This window comes from Myotis yumanensis, unplaced genomic scaffold (genome assembly GCF_028538775.1).
Source record: "Myotis yumanensis isolate MYYU_CA2020_CCGP unplaced genomic scaffold, mMyoYum1.0.hap1 SCAF_3, whole genome shotgun sequence".
Lineage (NCBI taxonomy): Eukaryota > Metazoa > Chordata > Mammalia > Chiroptera > Vespertilionidae > Myotis > Myotis yumanensis.
Window position 1 is genome coordinate 211,308,727 of NW_027223754.1, and position 26,957 is coordinate 211,335,683.

The 26,957-nt window shown below is 57.3% G+C and overlaps 1 protein-coding gene across 1 annotated transcript; it reads right to left on the minus strand.

Annotated features, from left to right (window-relative positions):
- Positions 1-634: 634 nt before the first annotated feature.
- On the minus strand, positions 635-26,957 carry A4GALT (alpha 1,4-galactosyltransferase (P1PK blood group)). Its single transcript, XM_070411247.1, has 4 exons — positions 26,901-26,957; positions 3,690-3,829; positions 1,982-2,739; positions 635-1,821 (listed from the first exon to the last, which is right to left on the minus strand). The coding sequence occupies exon 4, from the start codon at positions 1,774-1,776 to the stop codon at positions 715-717; it is 1,062 nt and encodes a 353-aa protein (XP_070267348.1). The 5' UTR covers positions 1,777-1,821; positions 1,982-2,739; positions 3,690-3,829; positions 26,901-26,957; the 3' UTR covers positions 635-714.

The following is a 26,957-nucleotide window of genomic DNA, read 5'->3' on the forward strand; positions in this document are numbered from 1 at the left end:
GCGATCACTTTTGTTATATTTATTGTTTGCCTGTGTTTATGACCAGCGGGGTGGGAGTGTTTCCTTTAAGATGCTTTGCCCGAGCCAAAAATACCCCACCCCTGTGCCCCTGGAGCTGTCCCCTTGCAACATCTGTGGAAAGAATACAGGATGGGCGGCAGGCAGGGCCTCCCCCGACATGCTCCCCAGGCCTCTGCCAGCCTCGGCCTCTCTGAAAACAAAAACACAAAACCAGGAAGGAGCAAAGCGCCGCCCAGGCTCAGGTTCCGGCTGGCCAGGCTGGGTTTGCACACTGCTTTCCCACAAGGCCTCCTCTCCTTCCCCTCAGGCCGCCTTCCCCGCCTTCCCCTGGACTCCTCTCAGGCTGCTCCCCTCACGGCACCTCGGCCCAACCGGCCTGTCTTCCCTGGGATGCCTGGAGGAAGATGCTGTGATGTGCACAGCGCCCACGTGCTATCCAACAGGCCTGGGGTGCCCCTCACCCCCGCCCCACTCACTCCAGCAGATTCTGGCCGGGGCCCCTCCCCACCACTTGTCGCCTGGACCCTGAGACAGCACTCCGGCCGGCCAAGGGGTGTCCCACCAGCCCCACGCTGGCTCGGAGGGAGCACACCTCAGGGCTTGCAGCAAGTCCTGCAATACCCTTCACCCCTCCTCTCGCCCCCTCCCCCCCAGGAAGGGAGGCTGGGGCCCTTCTCCAGCCCGGCAGGCCCCTCACAAGTACATCTTCATGGCCTCGTGCGTCGTGGGGCAGTAGCGGGCGTGCAGCTGGGCCAGCAGCGCCCGGGACGTGGCCTCGAGGCGCGTGCCCTGGCTCTTCTTGTTCCACACGTGGACGGCGTAGGTGGCGTTGAGCAGCCGAGGCAGCTCCTCGGGGCTGATCTCCTCGAAGTACTTCTTCCAGTCCTGCCAGGGGATGGGGTAGAAGGCCTCGCAGGGCAGGGCGCGCACGCCGCGGCAGGCGTGGCTCTCGGCCAGGCTGCGGATGGAGCACCACTTCTTGAAGACCCGCGTGAGGAGCTGCGGGCCCTGGTGGCCCCAGATCCAGCCGTTGTAGTGGGCCACGAAGTCCCGCATGCACAGCGCCACGAACTCATGGTGGCGCTCGAAGGCCAGGAAGGCGCCGTTGAGGACGTAGCGGGACTGGGTGCCCAGCGTGTTGGTCAGGTTCCCCAGGTTCTTGAGGACGATGAAGTCCGTGTCCAGGTAGATGCCCCCGAACTTCCACATGAGCGCCAGCCGGGCGGCGTCGGACAGCACGGGCAGCGGGTAGGGCTCCCAGCGCCCCTGCCTGGCGGCGTACCAGGCGGCCAGCGGCGTGGCCCGGAACAGCTCCTGCAGGTCCAGCGGCAGCACCCGCACGTTGGGGAAGCAGCGCAGCAGCGAGAGGCCCAGGTGGCGCGGGAGGGAGCCGTTGCGGCCGCGCAGCCCCTTCATCAGCACCGTCACCTGCCACTCGGGGTGCGCCCGGGCGGCCGACTCCACCGAGCACATGAACAGGAAGTTGGGGTTGGTCCGGTCGGAGGTCTCCAGGAAGAAGATGTTGCCCGGAGGTGGGGTGCTGGAGGGCCGCCTGGGGGGCTCCAGGTGGGGGCAGGGGATGTCCACAGGCAGGTTAGAGAGCTGGGCTGGGCTCCCCGGCTCCCCCGCGATGTGCCAGTAGATCATGACGGAGACCAAGCACATGAAGTTGAAGCTGATGAGGAAGAGGGTGCAGCCTCGCTGGCTCGGGGTGCCGCGGAGCAGCCCCAGCAGGCAGTCCGGGGGCCTGGGCATGGTCTCCCCGGTGCCGCCAGGAGCCTCCAGCAGGAACTGGCTGGTCTGCAAGAGATGACACCACATTCGGGCGGGCTGCTGGCACCCCTGACCCGAGAATACGCTTCCTACACACAGCGGCCAGCGCCGAGGCCAGCGCCGAGGCCAGCGCCGGCTTCCGGAGCCCACAGGCCGCCAGCTGCTCACTGCCCCTCTCCCTCCTCACCTGGGCGCGGTGGGCCGTGGACTGAGGGCTGGTCCCTTTCACGCTCTGTGACACACCAGTGAGCTCCCCGAGCACCGGGCCAGTGCCACCTACAACCTGTGGCCATCGGTGGCCAGGGCAGGGTCTGGCAGGCGCAGGAGCTGTCAGAGGTCATGCCTTCGCCACAGGCCTCTCTGCCTGGCCCTGCCCGGCCCCTCAGCACGCCAGGCTGGCAGCCTGGGATGGGAGGCCCGGTGCCTGGACCCCTCAGCTCCGCAAAGCAGGCCTGGAGCTGGTCCAAGAGGGCGGCAGGCTGCCGAGTAGCCTCGGGGACTGGCGGCAGGAGCCTGGGACTGGCAGGCCCGGCGCTGGCATGCACGCTTGCTCACGGGCAGGACGGGTGAACTGTAGGCACGTGGGGATGCTCGCCAGGTCCCGAGGCCCCAGCTCAGACACGCGGGGGTCTCCTGGTGCCCTGGCTTCCCCAGCCCGGCCCTGGGCGGTGCTTTCCCTGGACACAGGTCTGGAGAGGAAGGGCCAGGAGAGTTTGCTGGCACCGCTGCCCTTGGGCCCTCACTCTCTGGGTAGTGCCCACTGGGCCGGCAGCCAGAACATTCCTGGGTGCCCTGCAGGTGGCTGGGAGGAACGGGATAGGCTTGGGCTTCATCCCCAAGGGTGGGACTGTGAATGCCTGGGAAGCAGGTGACCCCAAGTCTGTCTGAAGCAGCGGGCGAGACCTGAGGCAAGTCATTCAGCTGTCTGAGCCTCAACCTTCCCACCTGCAGGACGGGAACACGAGCACCCACTGATGGGGTGGATGCATTCATTCATTCACTCACATCCTACATAATAAAGATGGAATATGCACATGGTCGTCATACCATGAAGCGTAACAACCGACCGCATAACAACTGGATCACGGATCAGCAGGAGGGCGGGGCAGCGAGCTACAAGCGGGCGGCCGAGAGCTACAGGAGGGGGCAGGGCAGCAAGCTATGGGGGTGGCAGGGGGGAGCTACAGGAGGGTGGGGCAGCAGGCAGAGAGCTACTGGAGGGCGGCAGCGAGCTACTGGCGAGCTACTGGCACACGGATTCGTGCGCAGGGCTACTAGTATTCAATAAATATTTCCTGTCTACCATGCGCATGCCAGGCGACCTTCTCAGCATTTAGCAGATATTGACTCGTTAAATCCTAACGCTACCCTATCAGCTGGCAAGCAACACCCCCACTTTACCGGTGAGGAGACCGAGGCACCGAGAAGTCTGATAACTCACGCAGAATCCCACAGCCGGCAAGTGGCAGGACGTGCGTGTGAACCCTGGCCACCTGGCTCCAGAGGCCGCGCTCTCACCACTGCACCATCCTGCCTGGGAGCGAGTCAGCGCAGCCAATGCACAGCCGTGCCTGGCGCTGGGGGAGTCCGAGCTCACGGGCCTGGACTCTGCTCACCGTCAGCAGAACCCGCCACCATTTGCCCAGAGACAAAGCCACTCCCCTCTGGTTCTCGGCACCCCCAGGGGGCAGTTGCATCATTTCTCCTGTAGAGGCTTGGAAACTTGGGCTGAAAGGGGTGGAGGGGACCCCAGGGGGCCGTAAACAACCCCTCCCAGGACGGTTGGGTCTTGTGGCCAGAGAGCAGTGCCAGGAGCCTAGGATGTGAGCAGTGGGCCGGCCCTCCCCCAGGGCCCAGGGCAGGGAACCGAGACAACATCAAGAGCTGGAACTGACCAGCCTGGGCGGCCCATGGCGGCGAGGCGGGGATCCGGGCAGCTGGCAGCCTCCTGTAGACACGCCCTGGCTCAGCAGTCAGCCTCCTCTGCCAAGACGAACGCGGCCCTTCCACCCGCTCTCTGTGCCCGCAAATCCATCTGCAAAAGAAGAGACAGTGAGTGAGGCAGACTGCCGGCTCTCCGGGGCCTGGGCTGCTATGTTCACTGATTCGAACCCTCGCTCAGCCCCCAGGGGGAAGGGGCCGGTTGGCGCAGCCCTGCCCTGGAGGGGCGCTCAGCTGGGGGAGAGCATTGGAAAGGAGCCGAGGGTAATAAACTGGATGACGGCGGAAATGCAGCCAGAGGGAGGTGACACCGGACGAGAAGGGAGTTGGCCGGATGGACGCCCCAAGTGCCATCGGGCCTGCACACCTCCTCTCCCCCGAGCCCCGAGCAGTCACACAGGAAAATGACCGTCTCATCCGTTTGCTCACTCGCTGACGCGCTCACTCGGCAGCCGGAGGGACACGGAAAGTACGTGGCGGCCAGTCATTCCTCTGCTCAGGCCCTGAGATGTGGGCGGTCCACCGGGTCCTGCGTGTCCCCCAGCTCCTGACCACTTCCCCCACTTCTCTCCCTGTCATCTGCTCTGCCCCAGGCACACCAGGCCTCCTTGCTCTTTCTCAACCCCCGCCCCCCCCCCCCCCCCCCCCCCCCCCCCCGCCCCGCATGCTGCCATCTCAGGGCCTTTGCAGCGGCTGTTCCTCCTGCTTGGAACACCGCTCCCATAGCTCGTTCCCTCACCGCCCTCTCGCCCTCACTCAGAAGTCACCTTCCCTAAACTTCCAACTCCCCCATCACTTCGTAACCTGGTGTCGTCTGTCCTCCTCGGTACTTATGTGAACACAGTGTACATTTTTGTACTTGCTTGTGTTAGCTATTTATTTGGAGCATAACCCCATGGGGTCAATGAATACTGTGTGTACGTGAGAAGTGCGTGGACGGAGCAATCGATGAGTGAGTGGATCAATGGGTGATCAGTGAGTGGATTAACGAGGGAGCGGAGTCGGTCAGTGAGTTAGCAGATCAGTGAGTGACCAAATGAACCAGTGAGCATGTTAGTGAGGAGACCGGGGGTCAGGGGTCGGGTGAGCTGCCTGGGATCCCCCACCGGCTCCTGAATGGCAGAGCCCTGATGTAAACCAAGAGCCGTGTGCTCCCGCCCGGTTTCCCCCGCAGGGAGAGGCTATTCTGGTCCTGAGGCCTCTTAACCCAGCGGGAACCATACCGAGGGGTGGATGGGCGCACAGAGGGATGGAGCGAGGCCCTGGCTGCTTGGGGGCCCAGGGCCCTGGGGGGTGGGGCTCTGCCACGGTGTGGGGCGAGTACCGGGCCTTTAGGGGAGGCGGGCTGTGCCCCTGGAGCCAGGCCTGCTGTAGCCGAGGGTGCCAGAGGCAGGCAGCACCGTATTTGGTGCCGGAGCCCAGGGCCCAGGAATAGAAACCGCTCATGGGTCAAGTTGGCCGCAGCCCAATCCCCATGTGTCCTCAGGCCCCAAGCACGCTCCTGGCCCCCTGGACGGACCTGGCAGCTGAGGCCGAAGTCCTGGTCCTCGTCAAACAGCCTGGCACATCGCTGCCACCGCCCCCTCCTGCCTCCCGCCTCCCTCTCAGCCCCGCGCCGGGAGGTACTGCACTTAGCAGTTCGCTGTGGGGCATCCCCGTGTCTCTGTCGTCACCCCCACCCCATCTTTCTCGGCAGGAAGTGGGAGTGAGAAGGGACTGCTGGTGGAGACAGAGGGCACGAGCCTGGCCCCCCCCCCCCCCCCCCGGCCTCCCACCTGGGTCATCGGTATCAGCGTCCAGGTGTAAGTGGCTGGGAAAGGCTCCCTCCCTGCACCTGGCACCTGGCACGGCCCACACCCTCCAGCCCTCCCTGGGCTCCCGTATGCCGCCAGCGCTGGCTGACCAGGCCCCATGCAGAGGAGTCCCAGGGAGGGTCAGACCCGGGCCAACCCGAACCCGCGCGCTGCCAGGCTGGGCGCTGAACGCCAGGGATCCTGATGCTCAAACGGGGACGGAGGCCCAGGGAAGGGAAGGGGCTCAGCCAAGGCCCCCGGCAGCACAGGGAGCCCCTCCTGTCCCTCCTCGGCTGACCCTCACCCTCGGGGATTTCTGAGAGGCGGCAGGAGGCAGACGGAAAACCGTGCCAGCGCAGGGACAGACCCTGGTCGGCTCCGGGGACAGCTTCCTGGGCGGAGTCTGGGGCTCAGCTCAGGTGCCTGTTTTCTCATCCCAGGACCCAGGCCTGAGGTCAAGGTGTGGGCAGGCCCTGCTGCCTCTCGGCTCGCGGGGTGGGGAGAGCGGTGCCTGCCACTTGCCCTGTCTGGGGGCCCTCGGCTCCCGAGCTCATAGCCTGGTCCCTCCAGCCTCCGCCTGTCCCCATGCGGCCTCTCCCCTGTCCCCGTCTCCCTCCTCTGTCTCCGTCGCTGGGTGCATGGCCCACCTGGGCGACCCGGCTCAGTCCTCATCTTTAACGCACCAGCTGCAAAGGCCCTGTCCCCCAACAGGTGGCATCCAGGGTGCCGGGGTTAGGACAGGACAGGAAGCCACCGGCCACCCCCTGCGCCCCTCTGTGCCTTCCGGCGCCTCCGGCCGCCTCATGACGAAGGGAGCTGGGGCCTGGCCGGCATGGCTCAGCGGTTGAGCACCGACCTGTGAACCAGGAGGTCAGGGTTCGATTCCCGTCAGGGCACACGTTTCTCTCTCCCTCTCCCTCCCCTTTCCTCTCTGAAATCAATAAAGATAATATTTTTAAAAAGAAAAAGAAGAAGGAAGCATTGTTCTCAATCACAGTCGAGGACGGGGGAGCGGCGTTCTCAGGTCACAGGGGTCGACAAGGAAGTGTGAGCAGAGGGCCTGAGGTTTGTGGTCTCACCCGCTGTGCGTGGACGTCTGGCGGGTGTGTGTGTGTGTGTGTGTGTGTGTGTGTCTCGGCTTCAAGGGTCCCCTCGGCAGAGCGCTCCCTCTGCGCCCCTCACTCTCGGTCACGTCGCCAGACCTCCTGCTGGGGGCCCAGTCACAGGCCTGTCCCCGTGGGCTGTGATGTAGAGAGCCACGTGCAGGGCCTGCGGGGGGGCGGGAGCGGGGGGGGGGGGGGGGACGGTACGACGCAGGACCTGCCGGAGAAGAGCCGGTCCCACGGGAGCCCTGGCGCCCGCACGGCCGCACAGCTTCAGGTGTCGGTTTCCCACCCTGACCCACTGGACGCGGCTGTTCCCAGGATGGGGGCCTGAACTGGGTGGGCCTCCCTCCAGCCAAGGACAGTTGCCCCCGGGGGACAAGTGCCCCCCAAGGAAGGTGCTGGCTGGCCCTGCCAGGGAGACAAACGCCTCACCCCCCACCGGCAGGAGTGCCCAGCACGGCTGCGGCCAGGATCACAGGGGCAGAGGGGACAGTGGCGTCCACTGTGTTCAGTACCATATATTTTTATTGATTTCAGAGAGGAAGGGAGAGGGAGAGAGAGACAGAAACCTCAACGTGAGAGAGACACATCGATCGGTTGCCTCCCACACGCACCCCGAACCAGGGCCAGGGACTGAGCCCACAACCAAGGTATGTGCCCTTGACGGGAACCAAACCTGGGGCCCTTCAGTCCTGGGGCCAATGCTCTACCCATTGAGCTACACCGGCCAGGGCAGCCTGCCTCCTGAACCGTGGGGCTCTGAGAGGCCAAAGGGGAGTGGATCCAGAGGCCCATCTTTTACTTCTTTTTTCTGTTTCTTTTTTTTTTAAAGGGCCACCTTTTAAAGGAACAATTCATTCCCATAAAAACAGAGGAAGAGCCTTTCAGCAGAGAAACCTCTCTCCCAGTTTCCACCAAGACTTCCTGTTGACAGCTCATCCAGGGAAATTCAACCAATTCAAATACGGAAGAAAAAAAAAACTGTTAAGGAATAAACACAGCACTCATGCAGAGACGCCATATTGGCGCACGACAAATAAAAATCTAATCCATAATCACAACATGAATTTAAAAACAGCCTTGAAGGAAGACCAAAGGGCAGAACTACAAGAACTGGAGAAGCAATGGAGACGCAACGTAGCCATGAGGACGGCTTGAGGACTGACAGGTCTCAGGAAGGAACCAAGAGGAAAGGACCAGTGCACTTCAGAAGTGAAGACCAAACTGCAAGAAATACAAGGGAGAGCGCACTCCCTACGAAGCAGAGCAAGAAACTGCAGAGATTAAAGTAGGAAAACTGAACGAAAACCGAGCGGAAATAGTCAAGGAGATCAAAGAATTCGAAAAGAAAAACAGACAGATCGGAGATGCCACGATGGCATAACTGGAGTTTCCAGAGAAGAAAACTCTTTAAAAAATATTTTTATTGATTTCAGAGAGGAAGGGAGAGGGAGAGGGAGAGGGAGGTAGAAACATCAATGATGTTGCCCTAACCGGTTTGGCTCAGTGGATAGAGCATCGGCCTGCGGACTGAAGGGTTCCGGGTTCGATTCCAGTCAAGGGCATGTACCTTGGTTGTGGGCACATCCCCAGTAGGGGGTGTGCAGGAGGCAACTGATCGATGTTTCTCTCTCATTGATGTTTCTAACTCTCTATCCCTCTCCTTTCCTTTCTGTCAAAAATCAATTAAAAAAAAAAAAAAGAAAACATCAATGATGAGAGAGAATCATTGATCGGCTGCCTCCTGCACACCCCACACTGGGGATCAAGCCCACAACCTGGGCATGTGCCCTGACTGGGAATCAAACCCTGATCTCATGGTTCATAGGTCAATGCTCAACCACTGGGCCACGCCGGCCCGGCATAAAGAAGAAAACTCAACTGAACAGAAGAAATATTTAAAACTGTAACTCAGGAAAACTTCCCTGAAATGCGGAAGTCTGATTTCATGAGGTGAAATGGGACACCATGACCCGGCGGGTGTGGCTCAGTGGCTGAGCATCGACCTATGAACCAGGTCACGGTGTGATTTCCGGTCGGGGCACATGCTGGAATGCGGGCTTGGTCCCCGGTGCGGGGCGTGCAGGAGGCAGTCGGTCAATGATTCTCTCTCATCATTGATGTTCTTTTTTTTTTTTTTTTTTTTTTATAAATATATTTTATTGATTTTTTAAAGAGAGGAAGGGAGAGGGATAGAGAGTTAGAAACATCGATGAGAGAGAAACATCGATCAGCCGCCTCCTGCACACCCCCTACTGAGGATATGCCCGCAACCAAGGTACATGCCCTTGACCGGAATCGAACCCGGGACCTTTCAGTCCACAGGCCGACGCTCTATCCACTGAGCCAAACCGGTTTCGGCCATCATTGATGTTCTTATCTGTCTCCCATCTCCCTTCCTTTCTCTCTAAAAGTCAATAAAAACATATTTAAAAAACAGTATTGCTCACAGAAGAGAAGCAATAGATAGTGTCGAAAGAAAAAACTAGGAATATTATATACACATAAATGTAATTGTAACCACTAGAACCAACATACAAGCTTTCCTGAATATCAGAAGGGCTGTAGTATTTTTAATAGTGAAGGAAACAGACCACACTGGAAAGAAGAATACAACCTTCCCATGTGCACAAAGATATATATATATATGTACACACACACACAAGATGCCAGGAAGAAGGCCGAAGACATCTGCCATATCAATAAGTAACTCACTGATCTTTAAGAAAGTTTTTTTAGCCCTGGCTGGTTTGGCTCAGTGGATGGAGCGTCGGCCTTCGGACTCAAGGGTCCCGGGTTTGATTCCGGTCGGGGGCATGTGCCTTGGTTGCGGGCACATCCCCAGTGGAGAGTGTGCAGGAGGCGGCTGGTCGATGTTTCTCTCTCATTGATGTTTCTGGCTCTCTATCCCTCTCCCTTCCTCTCTGTGAAAAATCAATAAAATATATTTAAAAAAAAAAAAAGAAAGTTTTTTTAGTTAAGATCCCAAGCAAAACCCAACTTGATCCTGTATTCAAGAGACAACCATCAAACAAAGCGCTTTAGAACGGTTAAAAGGAGAAGAATGAGCCAAGGCATAAAGACAAATACAAACAACAACAGAGCGACCCTGGCTGGGTGGCTCCTTTGGTTAGAGCGTCGTCCCAATGCGCCAGGGTTGTGGGTTCGATCCCAGGTCAGGGCACAAACAAGAACCAACCAGGGAATGCACAAGTAAGTGGAACAGCACTTGATGTGTCTCTCTCTCTTTCTCAAAATCAATTTTAAAACATTTTTTAAAAAAATCTAGGGCCGTAATCTTAATGTCAGACAATGAGAATTCAAGCCAAACATCACCAGGGGAGCCAAAGAAGGGCCATTGGTAATGCCAAATGGTACAACTGACAAGGCGCCAAACAACACGGCAGCCATGTTCAGGAAGATGAGGCGGAGTAGTAGGACAGACAGACAAAACACGCTCGTAAGAGGTTTCAATTCGCCTCTCAGTCCAAGGAACAGAAAGTAGATCAAACATAAATACGAGTTCAAAAGACCTCAATAAAACAACCAGTCAAGTACAACAACATATCAAACTCCCTATGCTAATGATAGATAATGCATTTTTAAGAACCGATAGGACATTCATGAAAACTGAAAAACTCAAGAACATCCAAAAGTACAAAAAAGACAGATTATCTTATGACCACAAGGCAGAATGACTGGAAATTAATTTAAAAGTCCAGAAATTGGAGGGAAAACAACAACCTCTCTTGAACAATTCTCAAAAGGGAAATACAAACTGAATTTGTAGGATTTCCATAAAATAATGACAATCCAAACAGCATGAATCTTATTCTATGGGATACAGCTGCAGCAGTCAGGAAAGTGTTTATAGTTAACCCAATACATGTAATAATTACAACAGAACAGATAAAAATATTAGAAAAAGAATCATAAAATGAACAGAAAGAATGAGGGAAGAATTAGTGAAGATTAAGGCAGAAATAAATTTGAAAAACAGATAAGCCTCCTAAGAAATATGGCAAAAAGCTGGCTCTTTGGGACAAAGTTCAATAAAATAGATAAACCACCATTAAACCTAATTAAGAAAACAAGGGATGGGGAGGAAAGCACTTGGGGAAGTAGCCAAAGAGGGAGAGGAAAAACACTTTGATCAGGATGGTACTTTGCAAATAAAATTTAAAACCTGAAAAAAATAATTTCTAGACAAACATAATAAATCAGGACTGTTCCTGGAAGAGATAGATCATCCAGACAGACCAGCTTGAACATAAGACATAGAATTATAAAAGAGCATTAAAACCAAAAGCACCGGCCCTGACTGGTGTGGCTAAGTTGGTTGGGCACCCTTCCATGCACCGAGAGGCCACCGGTTCTATTCCGGGTCAGGGCACATGCCCGGGTTGCAGTCTCAATCCTCAGTAGGAGGCGTGCAGGAGGCAGCTGATCCATCTCTCTTTCTCTGCCCCCACCCCACCCCTCCCCCCGTCTTTCTCTCTCTAAAATCAACAAAAACATATTAAAAAAACAAAAGCACCAAAGCAAGATATTTTTAGAGAAAATTTCTAGCAAACTCCTAAAGGGCAGAAACCCAATGCTTTTCACAGTGTTCCGCAGCAAAATACGAGAGAAAACCTCAAAAGCGTTTGAAGTATAACAGATATGAAGACCCGAAAAAGATCTCATAAGGTACCCTGCTGCCCAATGTCACTTATGAATATTACTGTGGTAATCCTAAATAAAACACACTGAATAAAATTCAGCAGCATGTTAAAATAATAAAATATCAAAACTGCCCTGGCTGTTTGGCTCAGTGGATAGAGCGTCAGCCTGCGGACTGAAGGGTCCCGGGTTTGATTCTGGTCAAGGGCACATGCCGGGGTTGGGGGCTCGATCCCTAGTAGGGAGCACACAGGAGGCAGCCAATCAATGATTCTCTCTCATCGTTGATGCTTCTCTCCCTCCCTTCTTCTCTGAAATCAATAAAAATACATTAAAAAAAAAAGAATGCTGAAACATGGTCACACACACACACACACACACACACACACACACACTTAAATAGAAACAAGCAGAAACAGAAGTTGTAATGAAGGAGAAGACCCGACTGATGACAACCATCACTACAGTACTCAGGGTTCAACTTAACAAAAGATGTTCAAAATCCGTGAGCAAACATGGAAAGTCCCTGAAAGGCACAAAATAAACTTGGACGAGTGGAAAGGCAAACCACGGTTCTGGGGTGGATGACTCAGCTTCACAAAGATGCCCCTTTTCTCTAAGCCACCGTATAAACTGTACGTGATCCGAGAGTTCATACAGAAGAGTGAACAAGCGAGAAGGTACAGGAAAAGTCTGAGACGGAGGCACAAAGGAGGAAGGACCGGCCTTCTAGATTGTACTGTACAGCTTCAGTAATTAACACAACAGCGTCATAGGAACCGCCAAATGGGGCGGTGAAACCAAAGAAACCACAGACGTCATGTGGCACTAGCACAGCCAGCCAGGCAGCATCTCCCATCAGGACAGCAGGCGGAGCTTTTCATACAGCTGTTGGCAACTGGAGCAGCTTCTAGAGCAGCCGTGGGCAAACTACAGCCCGTTTGAAATGAATAAAGCTAAAAAAAAAAAAAAGACCGTACCCTTTTGTGTAATGATGTTTACTTTGAATTTATATTAGTTCACACAAACACTCCATCCGTGCTTTTGTTCCGGCCTCCGGTCCAGGTTAAGAACCCATTGTGGCCCTCGAGTCAAAAAGTTTGCCCACCCCTGTAGCACATCAAACTCGCGGCCCGCAAATATTCTTGCAGCCCAGCCAATATAGCGGTATGTAAGAAACGTTTTAATAAAAATTTCATAACTTAATTTCTACAGGATCCTGTTGTATGTAATTATTAATAACGAACTACAACACTCGCTGATGACTGGTTAATCGTGTCCCCTTCATTTCCCTTACACGCCTCACGCGCAGGCGCACCATTTGCCTCCACTGATACCAGCAGCGAATATTATAGCAGCCGACGGCCACGTCCTTAGTCTTGGGCTGACTCTGGTGGGCACAACAGGAAATATTTCGCTTTCAGAGAACAAGAAAAATAGGTGTATTTGCGTTACGCTTATCCATTTGTGCAGTTGCTCAGTGTCTGGTAAGTTAATGTTCAAGAAGAAATATTAATTTGCATTAAAACGTTCTATTATTTTATGTTAATGATGACTCACTTATTTCAGCCCTTTGCATTCAGCATGTCTCTATCAAAATAAACCCATTTTTCTATGAAAATTAAAGCTTTTTTTGTGTGCGGGTGGCCCACATACACTTAAACCTTGTTTATTTGGCCCGTGTTAGCCTTTGAGTTTGTCATGCTTGTTCTAGAGGGAACAAGAACAAGTTGAGTTCCGCGGAGGGAAGGCGGGGGAGGTAGTCAACCAAAGACCTTGTGTGCATGTAAACACAACCCACGGACCCAGACAATGGGGTGGTGAAGGCCTGGGGCGGGGTGGGCTAGAGGGGTCAGTGGGGGAAAAAGGGGGACATATGTAGTGCTTTCAGCAACGAAGATTTTAAAAAATAAATAAATAAAAGGAAAATCTCCACTCAGACTCCCCCCCCCCCCCAAAAAAGGACAAGCCAAGTTCATACCTCAGAACACGCCCCAGGATACAATCCCAATAAAACCCATAGGACTTTAGAACAAAAGATGGGTGAATTCCTTTCTAACCTTAGAGTTGGCAAAGATTTCTGAATTATGTACGAAATCCAGAAGCCATGAAAGAAAACATGAATATACTTGACTCCTTGAAAAAACAAACTTCTCCTCGTCCTCCCCCCGCCCGCCGCCCCCCGAAATACCAGCACGGAAGTAAAAACCCCACACGCAAAACATGACCCTCTCACCCGCAAGCAAGACCGAGGATCTTTTTTGCGAGCAGGAGGCAGGCAAATGGACACGCGGGTAGCATCGCTCACCTGTGGGCTGGCAGAAGGCCAGAGCTTTGACACGTTCTCCGCGCACGCGGGGAGGGAGCCGACCTCCCACACGGCTGGTGGGCAGCTCGGTACCGCTCCGGCGGCGAGGGTGCGGGAACCCCACCTATCAAAGTTACCCGCAGTTGCCCTTCATCACACAGTCCTGCTCTGTGACCTTCGCCGACAGAGGAGTGATGTTTGTACAGGTCACAGACTTGTTTGCAATTGCCAACGATTAGAAACTACCTCAAGGTCTTTCCTGAGGGGACTGACTGAACACACAGTGACACACTGACAGCCCGGGGCACAGTGTCAGCTGGCAGGGACCAAGGCTGCTCTTACTCACGTCGAGTCCCACGTGGCCAGCACAGACCCCAGCTGGCGCATGCGCGTGTGCACACACGCGTGCTCACACACGCATTTTGTCCATCCTCACCTGAGGATATTTTCCTATTGATTTTTAGGAAAGTGGAAGGGAGAGGGAAAGGGAGAGGGAGAGGGGGAGAGAGAGAAACATCCATGTGAGAGAGACACATTGATTGGTTGCCTCTTGCACATGCCCTGACCAGGGCCGGGGATTGAGCCTGCAACTGAGGTACGTGCCCTTGACCAGAATGGAACCTGGGACCCTTCAGTTCATGGGCCGACGCTCTATCCACTGAGCCAAACCTAGAGCTCACATACATGTTTTCTAAATGAATAAGGACATGACCCCGAAACTGCCCCAAAAGCCAGGATCAACTGTGGCCACTGACCCGGGGGAGGCCTTTGACGACCTGGATACCGTGAGCGACATGGGTCACAGCTGTGTCACTGGCTTGTCCTGCCTCACGGTCTGAGGCTACAAATACAGCCACTGCCTTGGACTCTTCGTATGAAAGCACCTGCAGATTCACCGGCCCCAAGAGAGAAAGGTGACCTTCCCACCTTCCCAGGCTGCACAGGTAGTGACCAGGAGGCAAGATATGCACCCAGGTCCGCCCACCAGGTCTCAGACCCTCCCCCCTCCCCCCGAAGCCATCCCCTCCCCTGCTCACTCCAGCTCTGCCCCGGAGGCTGGACTGCCGGTCCGCTACCTGGGGTGGGCTTCTCGGGGTCAGCAGGACATCACCCTCTCTGAGCTTCAGGGAGCAGTAGGTCACGGTGAGCCCGGACTCCCACTGCTTGCTCTGGGCATGCGCAAACACACACACACACACACACACACACACACACACACACCCCGGGACCTCCTGGCGTGCCAGGGTGGCCAGTGGGGCTGGGCTTCCCGGATCGGGCGCTTGCTGTGCCCAGATCACAGAGGCGCTCTAGCAGGGAGAACTCCAGATCAGATAAAATCGTGTTTGGCCAATGAAACGCCACAGCAGAGGCACCTGGACATTCTGGCCTGAACCAGGAGTCCCCAGTTCACTCCCCTGGGGAGCAAGTTCCCAGGCTGCCTGGCCTTCTCCTGTTTTCCTGTAAGTATTAAAGCAAAAAGCAATGGGCAGCCAAAGAGAGGGCCACCCCACCTCCCACCCCAAACACACACGCACAGCACTGCCAATAGGGGGTACTCATCTACACTAATAAAAGAGAAACATGGTAATTAGCGTACAACCGCTACCCTTTTCATTGGCTAATCAGTGAGTATATGCAAATTAACTGTCAGCCAAGATGGCGGCCGGCAGCCAGGCAGCTGGAAGCGAACATGAGGCTTGCTTGCTTCAGTGAAGGAGGACTCCAACGTTCCCCGCCTGCGCTGCCGCCCTCTGAGCTGGCAGTTTGAAACTTTGTAACAAATATAGAAGCTAAACAAAACCCCAGAAACCAGCTTTCAGCCACCGGGATCTCAGAGCTGGAGATGATACAGTGTTTCGATTATAGAACCGAAACAAACCAGATACCTGCTTTCAGCAGCAGAGGCCTTGGCCCAGAATAAAAAAAAAAGAAAAAAAGGAGCGGTTGGGAGCTTCAGTCACCCACCAGCCTGAAAACAGCCCTCAGCCCCTCACCCAGACTGGCCAGGCACCCCAGTGGGGACCCCCACCCTGATCCAGGACACCCTTCAGGGCAAACCAGCCTGCCCCCAGGCCTCTATCCTATAGAGTAAAAGGGTAATATGCCTCCCAGCACCAGGATCAGCGGAGCCGCGAGGCCTCCTGGCACCAGATCAGTGTGACAGGGGGCAGCGCCCAAACCCCCTGATCGCCCTGCAGCTCTGTGTGTGACAGGGTGCGGCGTCCCAACCCCCTGATCGGCCCTGCTCTGTGTGTGACAGGGTGTGGTGCCCCAACCCCCCGCCCCCCCCCATAGGCCCTGCTCTGTGTGTGACAGGGTAGAGCCATAACCTCCCCATCAGCCCTGCCCTGAGTGTGACAGTGGTGGTGCCCCAACCCCCTGATCGGCCCTGCTCTGTGGGTGATAGAGGGCAGCGCCCCAACCCCCTGATCAGCCCTGCTCTGTGTGTGACAGGGGGCAGTGCCCTAACTCCTCTATCAGCCCTACTCTGTGAGTGACAGCAGGGAGCTCCTCAACCCCCTGATCGGCCCTGCTCTGTGCATGACAGGGGGAAGCGCCCAACCTCCTGATTGGCCCTGCTCTGTGCGTGACAGGGTATGGAGCCCCAACCCCCCTGATGGGCCCTGCTCTGTGCGTGACAGGGGGTGGCGCCGCAACCTCCCCATCGACCCTGCCTTGAGTGTGACAGGGGGCGGTGCCCCAACCCCCCAATCGGCCCTACCCTGAGCGTGACTGAGGGTGGCATCGCAACCTCCCAATCCACCCTGCTCTGTGCATGACAGGGGGCGGCGCCCCAACTCCCCAATCAGCTCTGCTCTGAGCCCGACCAGGGGCTGCACCTAGGGATTGGGCCTGCCCTCTGCCACCCAGGAGCAGGCCTAAGCCAGCAGGTCATTATCTCCCGAGGGGTCCCAGACTGCGAGAGGGCACAGGCCGGGCTGAGGGACACCGCCCCCCCCCCCCCGTTCCCCCCCAAGTGCACAAATTTTTGTGCACCGGGCCTCTAGTCCTATCTAATAAAAGAGAAACATGGTAATTAGCTGTATGGCCGCTACCCTTTCCATTGGCTAATAAGTGAGATATGCAAATTAACTGCCAGCCAAGATGGCGGCAGGCAGCCAGGCAGCTTGAAGCGAACAGGGAGGTTTGCTTGCTTCAGTGAAGGAGGACTCCAACGTTCCCCGCCTGCACTGTGGCCCTCTGAGCTTGCAGTTTGAAACATTGTAACAAATATAGAAGCTAAACAAAACCCCAGAAACCGGCTTTAGTCAGCCAGGCTTCAGCCAGCAAGACCGCAACATTGTTTCGAACACAGAAGGTAAACAAAGGCCAGAAACCTGCTTTCAGTAGCCGAGCCTCAGAGAGAAAGCCGGCTCTCAGCTCCAGTGACAGGCATAGAAGGTAAATAAATGCCAGAATAAAAAAGAAAAAAAAAAAAAAGGAGAGGTTTGGCGCTTCAGTTGCCGCCAGCCTGAAAACAGCCCTCAGCCCCTCACCCAGACTGGCCAGGCACCCCAGTGAGGACCCCCCACCCTGAAGCAACAAGATGGCGGCTAATTTGCATACTGAAGGCAGGCGGCAGCAGGCAAGGCTGTCTGTGGTCTGGCACCCGGATCTGTGACCCTGCCAGGCGGGGGGCAGTGCTTGAGGCTGTCTGCGGTCCCAGGACCTGGATCTGTGACCCTGCTGGGCAGGGGGCACCGTGGGAGGCTATCTGCAGTCCGGGACCCAGATCTGTGACCCTGCCAGACAGGGGTACCGCGGGAGGCTGTCTGCAGTCCGGGACCCAGATCTGTGACCCTGCTGGGTGGGGGTCAGTGCTTGAGGCTGTCCACGGGACCAAGACATGGATCTGTGACCCTGCCAGGCAGGGGGCAGTGCTTGAGGCTGTGCACGGTCCTGGGACTCAGATCCGTGACCCTTCACGGCAGGGAGGCAGCCATCAGCGCCCAGGAGTGACTGCGCAAGATCCGCCTCCTGGCCCACAAGGTGCAGGATCGCAGGGACAGCCACCATGGTAGGCCAGACTGACGTCCTCCTGGCCGCACCACAGGGGTTTGCGGATCTGCAAAGCCAGAGGTCTCCGGTGTGCACATACCCCCCTGGCGTGCGAACATCCCCCAGCACACTGTCACCCTCCCGCGCCTGCAACAGTTGCAAACCAAGGCGTGCGCAAGTTCCCCCCACCTCTCCACCGCACTTCCTTCAACCCGGCATGCCTAACACCCTCACAGGATGTGCACACATCCCCTCTGATGCCCCCACATCCTTTGGAGAGTGTCTGGGTGTTCTGGGTGCTGAGAGTGGGCACCTGTGAGATGACAGTGAGAGGGCGGAGTGGTGATGCCCTGTTCCCACGGAGGCCAGTGCAGCTACGAGATCACCTCTGGGGGGTTAATGCAGGTGCTGAGGCAGGAGCAGGTGCAGACAGACACACCTGGTGGGCGTGGGCGGGCGGCCCTCTCTGAGGTGCCTTCGGTCAGCATTCAAGATCAAGAGCCCAGAGGCAGAGAGGAATTCCGTCCTCTCAGTGAAACAGTGGGATAGTCGGGGCGACTGTAGAGGAGGAATGTGCACTTTGGGTGCCAGCACCCATGAGTGAAGGCTGCCCTGACTGAGCCTTGCTTGCTTGGGGCCTAGCGCACTCCTGCCGGGCAACGGGTGACAGGACGTGCTTTTCCGAATTAATTAGAAAAAATGTTGATTCTCCTGCTGCCCACGAAGGTGGAAAGTGAAGTGGGGAGACATGTGGGGAATGAGCAAGGTTCCCTGTCTGGGGGTTCCAAATCTGCTGTTGGTTTCTTTCACCGCTGACTAGAGATATACAGGGTGTCCCCCCAAAATGTATACACACTTTGAATACCTACTAATTCCAATGGTTTTAAGCATAAGAAAGGAACAACAATGGAGCTGTTATCTGTTAAAAGTGTGGGCACAAACAGGCAGTTGGACATTCCCTGAGGGGTCTCAGATTGGAGAGGGTGAAGGCCAGACTGAGGGGTCCCTTCTCCCCCCTAACCCAGTGCACGAATTTCGTGCACCGGGCTACTAGTTATATATATATATATTTTAAATTGTTTTTAGAGCGGAAGGGAGAGGGAGAGAAAGATAGAAACATTAATCATGAGAATCACTGATCGGCGGCCTCCTGCACGCCCCCTACTGGGGATGGAGCCTGCAACCCGGGCGTGTGCCCTGACCAGAATCAAACCAGCGACCTCCTGGTTCATAGGTAGATGCTCAACCCCTGAGCCACACTGGCCGGGCTCTTTTTCTTTTTTTTAAATTTTTTTAATTTAAAAAAACAATTTCTTGTTTCGGTGCTGACTGCTCTCTAAATGGGATGTGAGTGTGTCCACTGGCCGCCTCCTTTGCGAAGGAGGCTGTGCTTACTGTGAACAGTCTTGCTCACTGGGTCTTGCCTGAGCGAGGGGCCTGGCTTCCGTCTGTCCACACTTGCTCTGCGACCTCGGAGTCTGACCCCTCCCCCCACCCAGTTCTGAGCCTCGAGGTCTTCACCGGAGACATGAAGAGCTCGGAAAGGACGGTGCCCACGGACGCCTCTAGGAAGACTTTCCGGATCTGGTCTCTGGCACTGGCTCTGTCCATCCCGCCAGGGGCCGTCACCACTGGCATCTTTGGACAGGGTACCTCAGGGTGCTTTGAACAGCACAGACAGATGACGAGGCCAGAGGGACATCCTTGCTCGACCTGATATAAAACATCATCTTGGGGGGGCGGGGGGGAGGGCAAGAGATCAACCGAAGGGCTTGTATGCATGCAGATAAGCATAACCAATGGACACAAGACACTGGGGGGGGGGGGGTAGGGGAGGCCGGGGGAAGGTCAAGGGGGAAAAAAAGGAGGCATATGTACTACTCTTTGTAATACTTTAAGCAATAAAACAAAATTAAAAAACAAACAAAAAAACCCCACAACACATCATCTTGGAAAGAAATTGCTCAAGCCATTGGCATCACTCCCAGCACCTCGATCATTCACGCAGCAAATGCTTGACCACCTACTATGTGCCAGGCCCCACGCCAAGTGAACAAATGGAAATACACACAGCAGTGAACAAACCAGACGGAGTCTTTGGCTTCGTTCACGGAGCTGACATGGTAGTGGGAGAACAAGAACAAGTGAAGAAATATCTCAGGTGGTGAGACGTGCTACGGAGAAAAAGGCAGCAGGAAAACTGGGCTGGGTGGACTGTGGGCGGGGGTGAGGAGGGCTTTGTACAGAACGGTTAGGGATAGTCTCGCTGAAAAGCTGGCATTTGTGCAAACCTTGGGGGTGCCTGGGGGGAAGTGTCCAGGGAGGGGAACGGTGAGTGCAAAGGCCCTGGGGCCATGTGCCCAGAAGGTGTTGATGGGACATCAGGGTGAACAAGGCAGGGAAGGGGGATGGATACCAGGAGAGGTGGGCAGAGAGATAACGGGGAAGCTGGGCCTTGGGGGCCCTGGGACCACTGGAAGGACTTGCCTCTCTGATTGGGAGGAGGTGCCGCTGGGCGGCCCTGAGGAGGAAAGGCTGTAGTGTGATTTAGATCTTAGAGATCTTTCCTGCCTGGCTGCCATCTGAGACTCGACCACAGAGGACATGTGGCAACAAGAAAGCAGTCACGAGGCCACTGTGCTAAACCAGGAGAGCGAGGCACAGGTAGGGGGGCAGGGGGAGGACCTCTTATCACACAGACACCCCCCCCCCCCTCTCCCTCTCCGCCAGCCCACAGCTTCCTGACCAGCCACGCTGACCTCTGCTTTGCTGCTCAAACCGCCAGGCTCTGGGGATTCCAGGTTTTTGCAATAAGCTCCTCCCTCTTCCCAAAATACCCCTCCCCCCTGGCCCCCCACCCCCACCCCTGCCCAGGACCTTCCAACCACAGTCCAGAGGAAGAGCTTGCCATCGGCCACGAGCAAAGCAGGCACCCCGGCCCACCACGCCGCTAGCACTGCAGCCCCATTTTATAAACGAGAAGACAAAGGTGCAGAGGAAGGGGACCTTCCCAACGCCGGTGGCTAGTCTGTGAGAGGCAGGGTGTGTCTGCTCCCAAGTCTCAGACCCTCCTTCTCCAGGAGTCTCTCCTGACCTGTGTGAGCAGAGCAGCCACCTCCAGGAAGCCACCTGGATTGCAGCACAGCTTCCACCAAGGCTGTGGACTGGGCACATGCCTGGGTTGCAGGCTCGATCCACAGTAGGGGTGTGTGCAGGAGGCAGCCCATCGATGATTCTCTCTCATCATTGACCTTTCTATCTTTCTCTCCCTTCCCTTCCTCTCTGAGATCAATAAAAATATATATTTTTTAAAATGAGTGGGTGAGTGAGCAGCACGCCCCCCCAAACCCTGGGCCTCACCCACAGCCTAGACCAGGGGCAGACCCTCGAAGCCGTTGGGGTGGGTCCTGAGGGAATGACCAGGGTGAACCTGGCCTCGGAGTGAACAGGCAGCGGAGGAAAGCGGCCGCTGCGCCCGATGCTGCCCACCCAGCCGAAGACTGTAAATGACGCTGACCCGGGGAGGGCCTGGCACACGCGGGCACCCCATGCCCGAGCGAGGGGGCATAAAGGAAAACCGTCCTGACACTCTCAGTGCCTCTGACAATGACGGCAAAACCGTGAAAGGAAAACCAACTCTGCTCCCGGCTCAGAGCCACCAGCTTCTAGGAATTCTCTGAGTCTGCAACGTGCAGCGTCCCTTTCCCCGCGTCCCTCCCTCCGCCCAGCTGCCTCCGAACCATAATAGGTCAGAAGAGCTGCCATTTGCCAAGAATCCACTAAACTGCGATGACGGTTTTCCTCCTGGCTGCGAGGATAGTGGGTGGCTTCCGCTCTGTCTTCAGACCTTCGAGTCTTGTCTGTATTTGCACCACGTGAATACCCCAACGTTTAGCCGCAGCCGGCGGGGCTGCCTGTGCCCGGTCTTAATAGAGAGGTGCGTGCGAGTGCGGGGTGGGGGGGTCCAGTCGCCGCCCTGGTGACACCTCCTGCTTCGCTCTTTATCTGGAAGGCATGTGGAGCCACGGAGACTGGAGGGAGGGCATTGACAGCCCGTCCTCCTGTGGCCTCTGTTGTAGTCTCGCTGGCTCTTTCTCAATGCCTGACACGGAGCCGCGCTCACCCAGAGCCCACACAGGTGGCCCACAGAAGGCGACCCGGGACACGTGCCTTCTACACCTTGTTTATGTTTCATTTAATAAGATGCTGGCGCCCTGGCCAGTTTGGCTCGGTGGATAGAGCGTCGGCCTATGGGCTGAAGGGTCCCGGGTTCCATTCTGGTCAAGGGCACGTACCTCAGTTGCAGGCTCCTCCCCGGCCTGGGCCCTGGCTGGGGCTCGTGCAGGAGGCAACCAATCCAGGTGTTTCTCTCCCATCGATGTTTCTCTCTGGCTCTCCCTTTCCCTTCCACTCTCTCTCAAAATCAATGGAAACCTATCAGGTTGGGATTAACAAGAACAAAACATCCACGTTCTCTCCAGTCTCGGGTGCCCCATCCTCTCACCCCGGGAGGAGGCAGGTGGCCGAGTTAACGCACATGGAAATCTCCCCGGTAGGCGAGGAGCTACGTGATCCAACAACACTGTGTTCCTAAGGGCTTATGGCACCGCCACTGGTCAACCTGGTTTTCATGCAAAAACGTGCTTAATTGTCCCAACTGCCCCGAGGAAACCGAGGCACCGCTGGGATTCAAACCCCCTTTGCAGGTAAGAGGAGTCTGCCTGTGACCCAGCCCAGTTCACCTGGGACCGCCCTGGGGCTGGGGGCCCAAGTCTCACTGTGACCAAGGGCGCTTGACCCCGAGCCTCAGCTTTCTCATCTATAGGATGGGAATGACAGCTCAGGGTGGCTGAGAGGGTTCAATGAGATCAGGTAACCCAGTGTCCGGCACCGGCACCGAGCTGGGGGCTCAGTTGGTGGAAGCCGGCCCTCAGCTCAAGGGGTGGCCTTGGAGACCGTGGCAGGGAGCAAATGAAGCCACAGACACCGGGAGGTGGGGGACCTCTCCCCGCTGTGTCTACACCCAGCCCAGTGGCTCCTGCTGCTCCTAATCCAGCCAGTTCACACCATGGGAGGCACCTTTCCTGTTTCACTCCGGGGCCTGTCCACGGGCTCCGTGTTCGCCAGCTCAGACGTTGCCCGGGTGTGACAGGCAGAGGCTGTGTGGCGTCTGGAGCTCCCGGTGGGCGAGAATGGACACTGGGAGGGTGTGCGGCGCCGGGAGGGTGGGCGGTCGCCCGCCTGGAAAGGAAGGGGGCTCTGCTAGGCCTGGGGTCCACTCGGCTTCTGCTGGAAGCCCCTGGACCCATGGGGGTCTGTCCAGAAAGAAGACAGAGGCAGAAGGAGAGGAAGGGACAGGCTCACCCAGTTGCGGACAGAGGAAGGCGGGTGCGCGTCCCAATAGCCACGAGGCACGGAGGCCAGAGGAAGGGTTCTCAAGGGCACCCAGCCCTGCCACGCATGAGCTGACTGGCCCTGAACACGGCGCTCCCCTCCCCCCGGGAATCTGTCAAAGGGGCGATGACACCTGCTCTTCCCAGGGGAGCAGGGAGGGCCCGAGGGGAGCGGGCCAGCAAACGGCCCAGGGAGCTGGGACTCAGGTCCAGAACCCCCTCTCTTGACGCTTTCCGCTCTCTAGGAAGATCCAAGCCATTTCATAAGGTGTCCTCCAGCCCCTGCCCCCGGTCCCCACCAGCTCAGGTCCCTCCGGACCAGGGCCAGCCCCGCCCGCTCCCCGCATCCCCTGGGACCTCGGTCCATGTACCCGCCCTCCTCCGCGGACCCCTCTTCTGGCTCTTTCCCACCGGCTCATAAATGTCTCCTTTATCACAAAGCGCACACACAGATCGAGCAGAACAAGAAAGAAAACATGCTCCTTAGACACACAGGCGGCAGCACCAATAAAGGCCGAACCAGAACCTGCCAGAGAGACAAGAGGCGAGGAGCTAACTCATGAGCCCAAACAAGCGACTCGTAAACACCCAGAGATCACGGTCCGGCACAACCTCCGACGCAGGGATTCCGTTCCTAGGCAATAACGAGACGCACACCGCGGCCCCGGAAGCTGGGTCCCGCCCGAGAGCCAGCTGCTCCAGGGGCGGCCCTCGGGGACAGGCAGCAGCCATGCACTTACGCGCACGCATTCAGGGCAAGCACCGCATATGAACACTCCACATGTCCTGAGACCCATGAACTGGCTATAACGTAACAATATGTAAGTGTTGAAAACATAAAAAACAATGTTGAGAGCGGGGAGGAGTTTGAAACATTTATAGAGCCAAGATATTCAAATATGCCGGGCAAAAGGGGCAAATTGTAACAACATTATCCATTATCTCCAAGTGACGCAACTACGGAGGTTGTCCTCCTACTTCTTTTACTTCATTCCTTCAAGCACATTTGGCGAGCACCTCCGCTGGGCTGGGCTGGGCACCGGCAGCACCCACCGTGCCAGGAGGAAGTGCATTCCAGAGAGCACAGCGGGCAGAGCTCGGTGGACAGGTCGCAAGCATAGCCCTCCACCCCACCCGCAGGAGACAGAACCTGGAGGGGCAGCCGCTGGGGGGGGGGGGGGGGGGTGCACGAGGGGAAGAACTGTTTCTACATTTCAAGCTTCCCTTTTTTTAAAAAAATATATTTTTATTGATTTCAGAAAGGAAGGGAGAGGGGGAGAGAGAGAGAGAGAGAGAGAGAGAAACATCAATGTTGTGAGAGAATCATGGATCGGCTGCCTCCTGCACACCCCCTACTGGGAATCGAGCTCGCAACCTGGGCATGTGCCCTCGACCGGAATCGAACCCGGGACCTTCCAGTCTGCAGGTCGACGCTCTATCCACTGAGCCAACTGGCTAGGGCAGTGGTCGGCAAACTCATTAGTCAACAGAGCCAAATATCAACAGTACGACGACTGAAATTTCTTTTGAGAGCCGAATTTTTTAAACTTAAACTATATAGGTAGGTACATTGTTATTAACTTAATTAGGGTACTCCTGAGGCTTAGGAAGAGCCACACTCAAGGGGCCAAAGAGCCGCGTGTGGCTCTCAAGCCACAGTTTGCCGACCACGGGGCTAGGGGCATGCTTCCCTTTCTTGTCGGCCCCTTCTCTCAGTCCCAGGCAGCCACCTCCTCTCACCTCGCCTGGTCCCAACACAGACGGTGGGGGGGGCTTACCTCCTCTGAGGCCTGGGTGCCTGGAGCAGAGCTGCTGGCAGGGCTGATGTGCTGATGTGGGTCACCACCTCCTGATGACTCTGCAGACCCTGCCACAGCGGGGCCGGGTCCCTCACACACACTTCCGCACCACCCCGCTCACCCAGGGAGCTAGCAGGCTTCGATGGGTATGAGGAAACAAAACACGCTTTTAAGAAGTTTCATCTGGGCCCTGGCTGGTTTTGCTTAGTGGTTAGAGCAGGGGGTCCTCAAACTACGGCCCGCGGGCCACATGCAAATACAACTATGGTGTTTGTTCCCGCTTTGTTTTTTTACTTCAAAATAAGATATGTGCAGTGTGCATAGGAATTTGTTCATAGTTTTTTTTAAAACTATAGTCCAGCCCTCCAACGGTCTGAGGGACAGTGAACTGGCCCCCTGTTTAAAAAGTTTGAGGGCCCCTGAGATAGAGCGTCGGACTGTGGAATGAAGGGTCCCGAGTTTGATTCTGGTCTAGGGCACATGCCCGGGTTGGGGGCTCGATCCCCAGTAGGGGGCGTGCAGGAGGCAGCCCATCAGTGGTTCTCTCTCATCATGGATGTTTCTGTCTCTCCCTCTCCCTTCTTCTCAGAAACCAATAAAAATATATCTTTAACAAAAAGAAGAAGTTTCATTTGGGAGTTTGTCCTCTAACCCTGAGATGTCCCGCAGACCGGCAGGGACAGGCGCCCAGGCCCAAGAGGAAAAGAACCACAGAGAGGGTTCCAGCTGGACTCCCCCTTTCTTTCCCTTTGTGTTGGGGCCTGATCGGGGCTCCCTCTTGGGGGATCCCCGCTGTGGGAACCGGGGTGTGGTCCTGGCCAGCCTGGGCCCTGCTTTGTCGCCTGGGCAGGGTGGTCCCCCTTCTTTGGGAGGAGGTGACTAAAGGGAAGCCCTCTGGCACCGGAGGAGAGAACAGGAAGGCCAGGCCCGGTTGGGTCTGTTGGGTCGGGTCCCACCAGGTGCCCCAGGGCGTTCAGTGAGTGACTGCGGGGCCTGCACAGAGGATCGACTGATCAGTATCTGGGGGAGATGAGTGTCCCCTGAGAGCGGCGGGGAGGTGGCTTTTAACCCTCTCGGAGCCAGAGGCTCAGCGGAATCTGGCAAGGCGCTGGGAACTGCCACCCCAGGGATCAGATGGGGAAACTGAGGCCAGGACACGGCCCAGCAGTGAAGAGGGGTGGACTCCCAGACGAGACCGGACCTCACCGCACACATCCCAGCTCCCAGGTCCCTCTGGAGGCTTCGAGGGAGAGGAGCCGCCGGAAGGAAGGGTCCCCGCGGATCCGGGTCCGAGAGGCAGCGCGGAGGCCTGACTTCCCGACTTCCCGGCTCCTCCCCGGGCCGGCCCCCCACCTGGAGGGCCCTGCCTCCCGGCTCCGTGCGCCCGAAGCCGCAGCATCTCCCGCCCCAGCAGCCTCGGGCCGCACTTACGGGGCCTGGGGGCGAGCATCGCGGGGCCAGGCCTCCCCCGACCTCCTGCGCCCCAGACGCCGCGGCGCGGCTCACCCAGGTCAGCGCGCTGGGCGGGCGGGGCCCGCGCTGGGACCCCGGCCCCTCTTCCTCCTCCAGCCCCTCTCCCACCCCCCACCCCCGGCCCCTCGCCCTCCGCCCCTCTCCCCCCCCGCCCCTCTCCCCCCAACCCCTCTCCCCGCGCGGCCCCCGGCCCCTCTCCCCACCAGCTCCTCTCCCCCCCCCCCCACGCGCCCCTCTCCCCCCGCGGCCCCCGGCCCCTCTCCCCACCAGCTCCCCCCCCCCCCGCCCCTCTCCCCCCAACCCCTCTCCCCGCGCGGCCCCCGGCCCCTCTCCCTCCGCGGCCCCCGGCCCCTCTCCCCGCGCGGCCCCCGGCCCCTCTCCCTCCGCGGCCCCCGCCGTGTGGGGCTGCCCGAGGGCTCGGGCGGGGCGCTCCGCAGAAGGGCTGGGGCTCCGGGTGCAGCCGCGCGCCGCGCTCAACTTCGGGGCGCAGCGGGTGGAGGCGGCAGCGGCAGAGGGGCCGCCGCGCCCATCGGTGCGCACTCACCGGTCCCCGAGCAGGTGGCCGGGCAGCGGCCGAGCCCTCCCGTCCCTCCCCACCTGGGCCGGGCGCACCCTCCGCGCGGCCCCCGTACCTCCGGCTCCAGCGGCGGCCAAAGCTGCCCGGAGCCCCGCCGGCCGAGCGCCGCCCC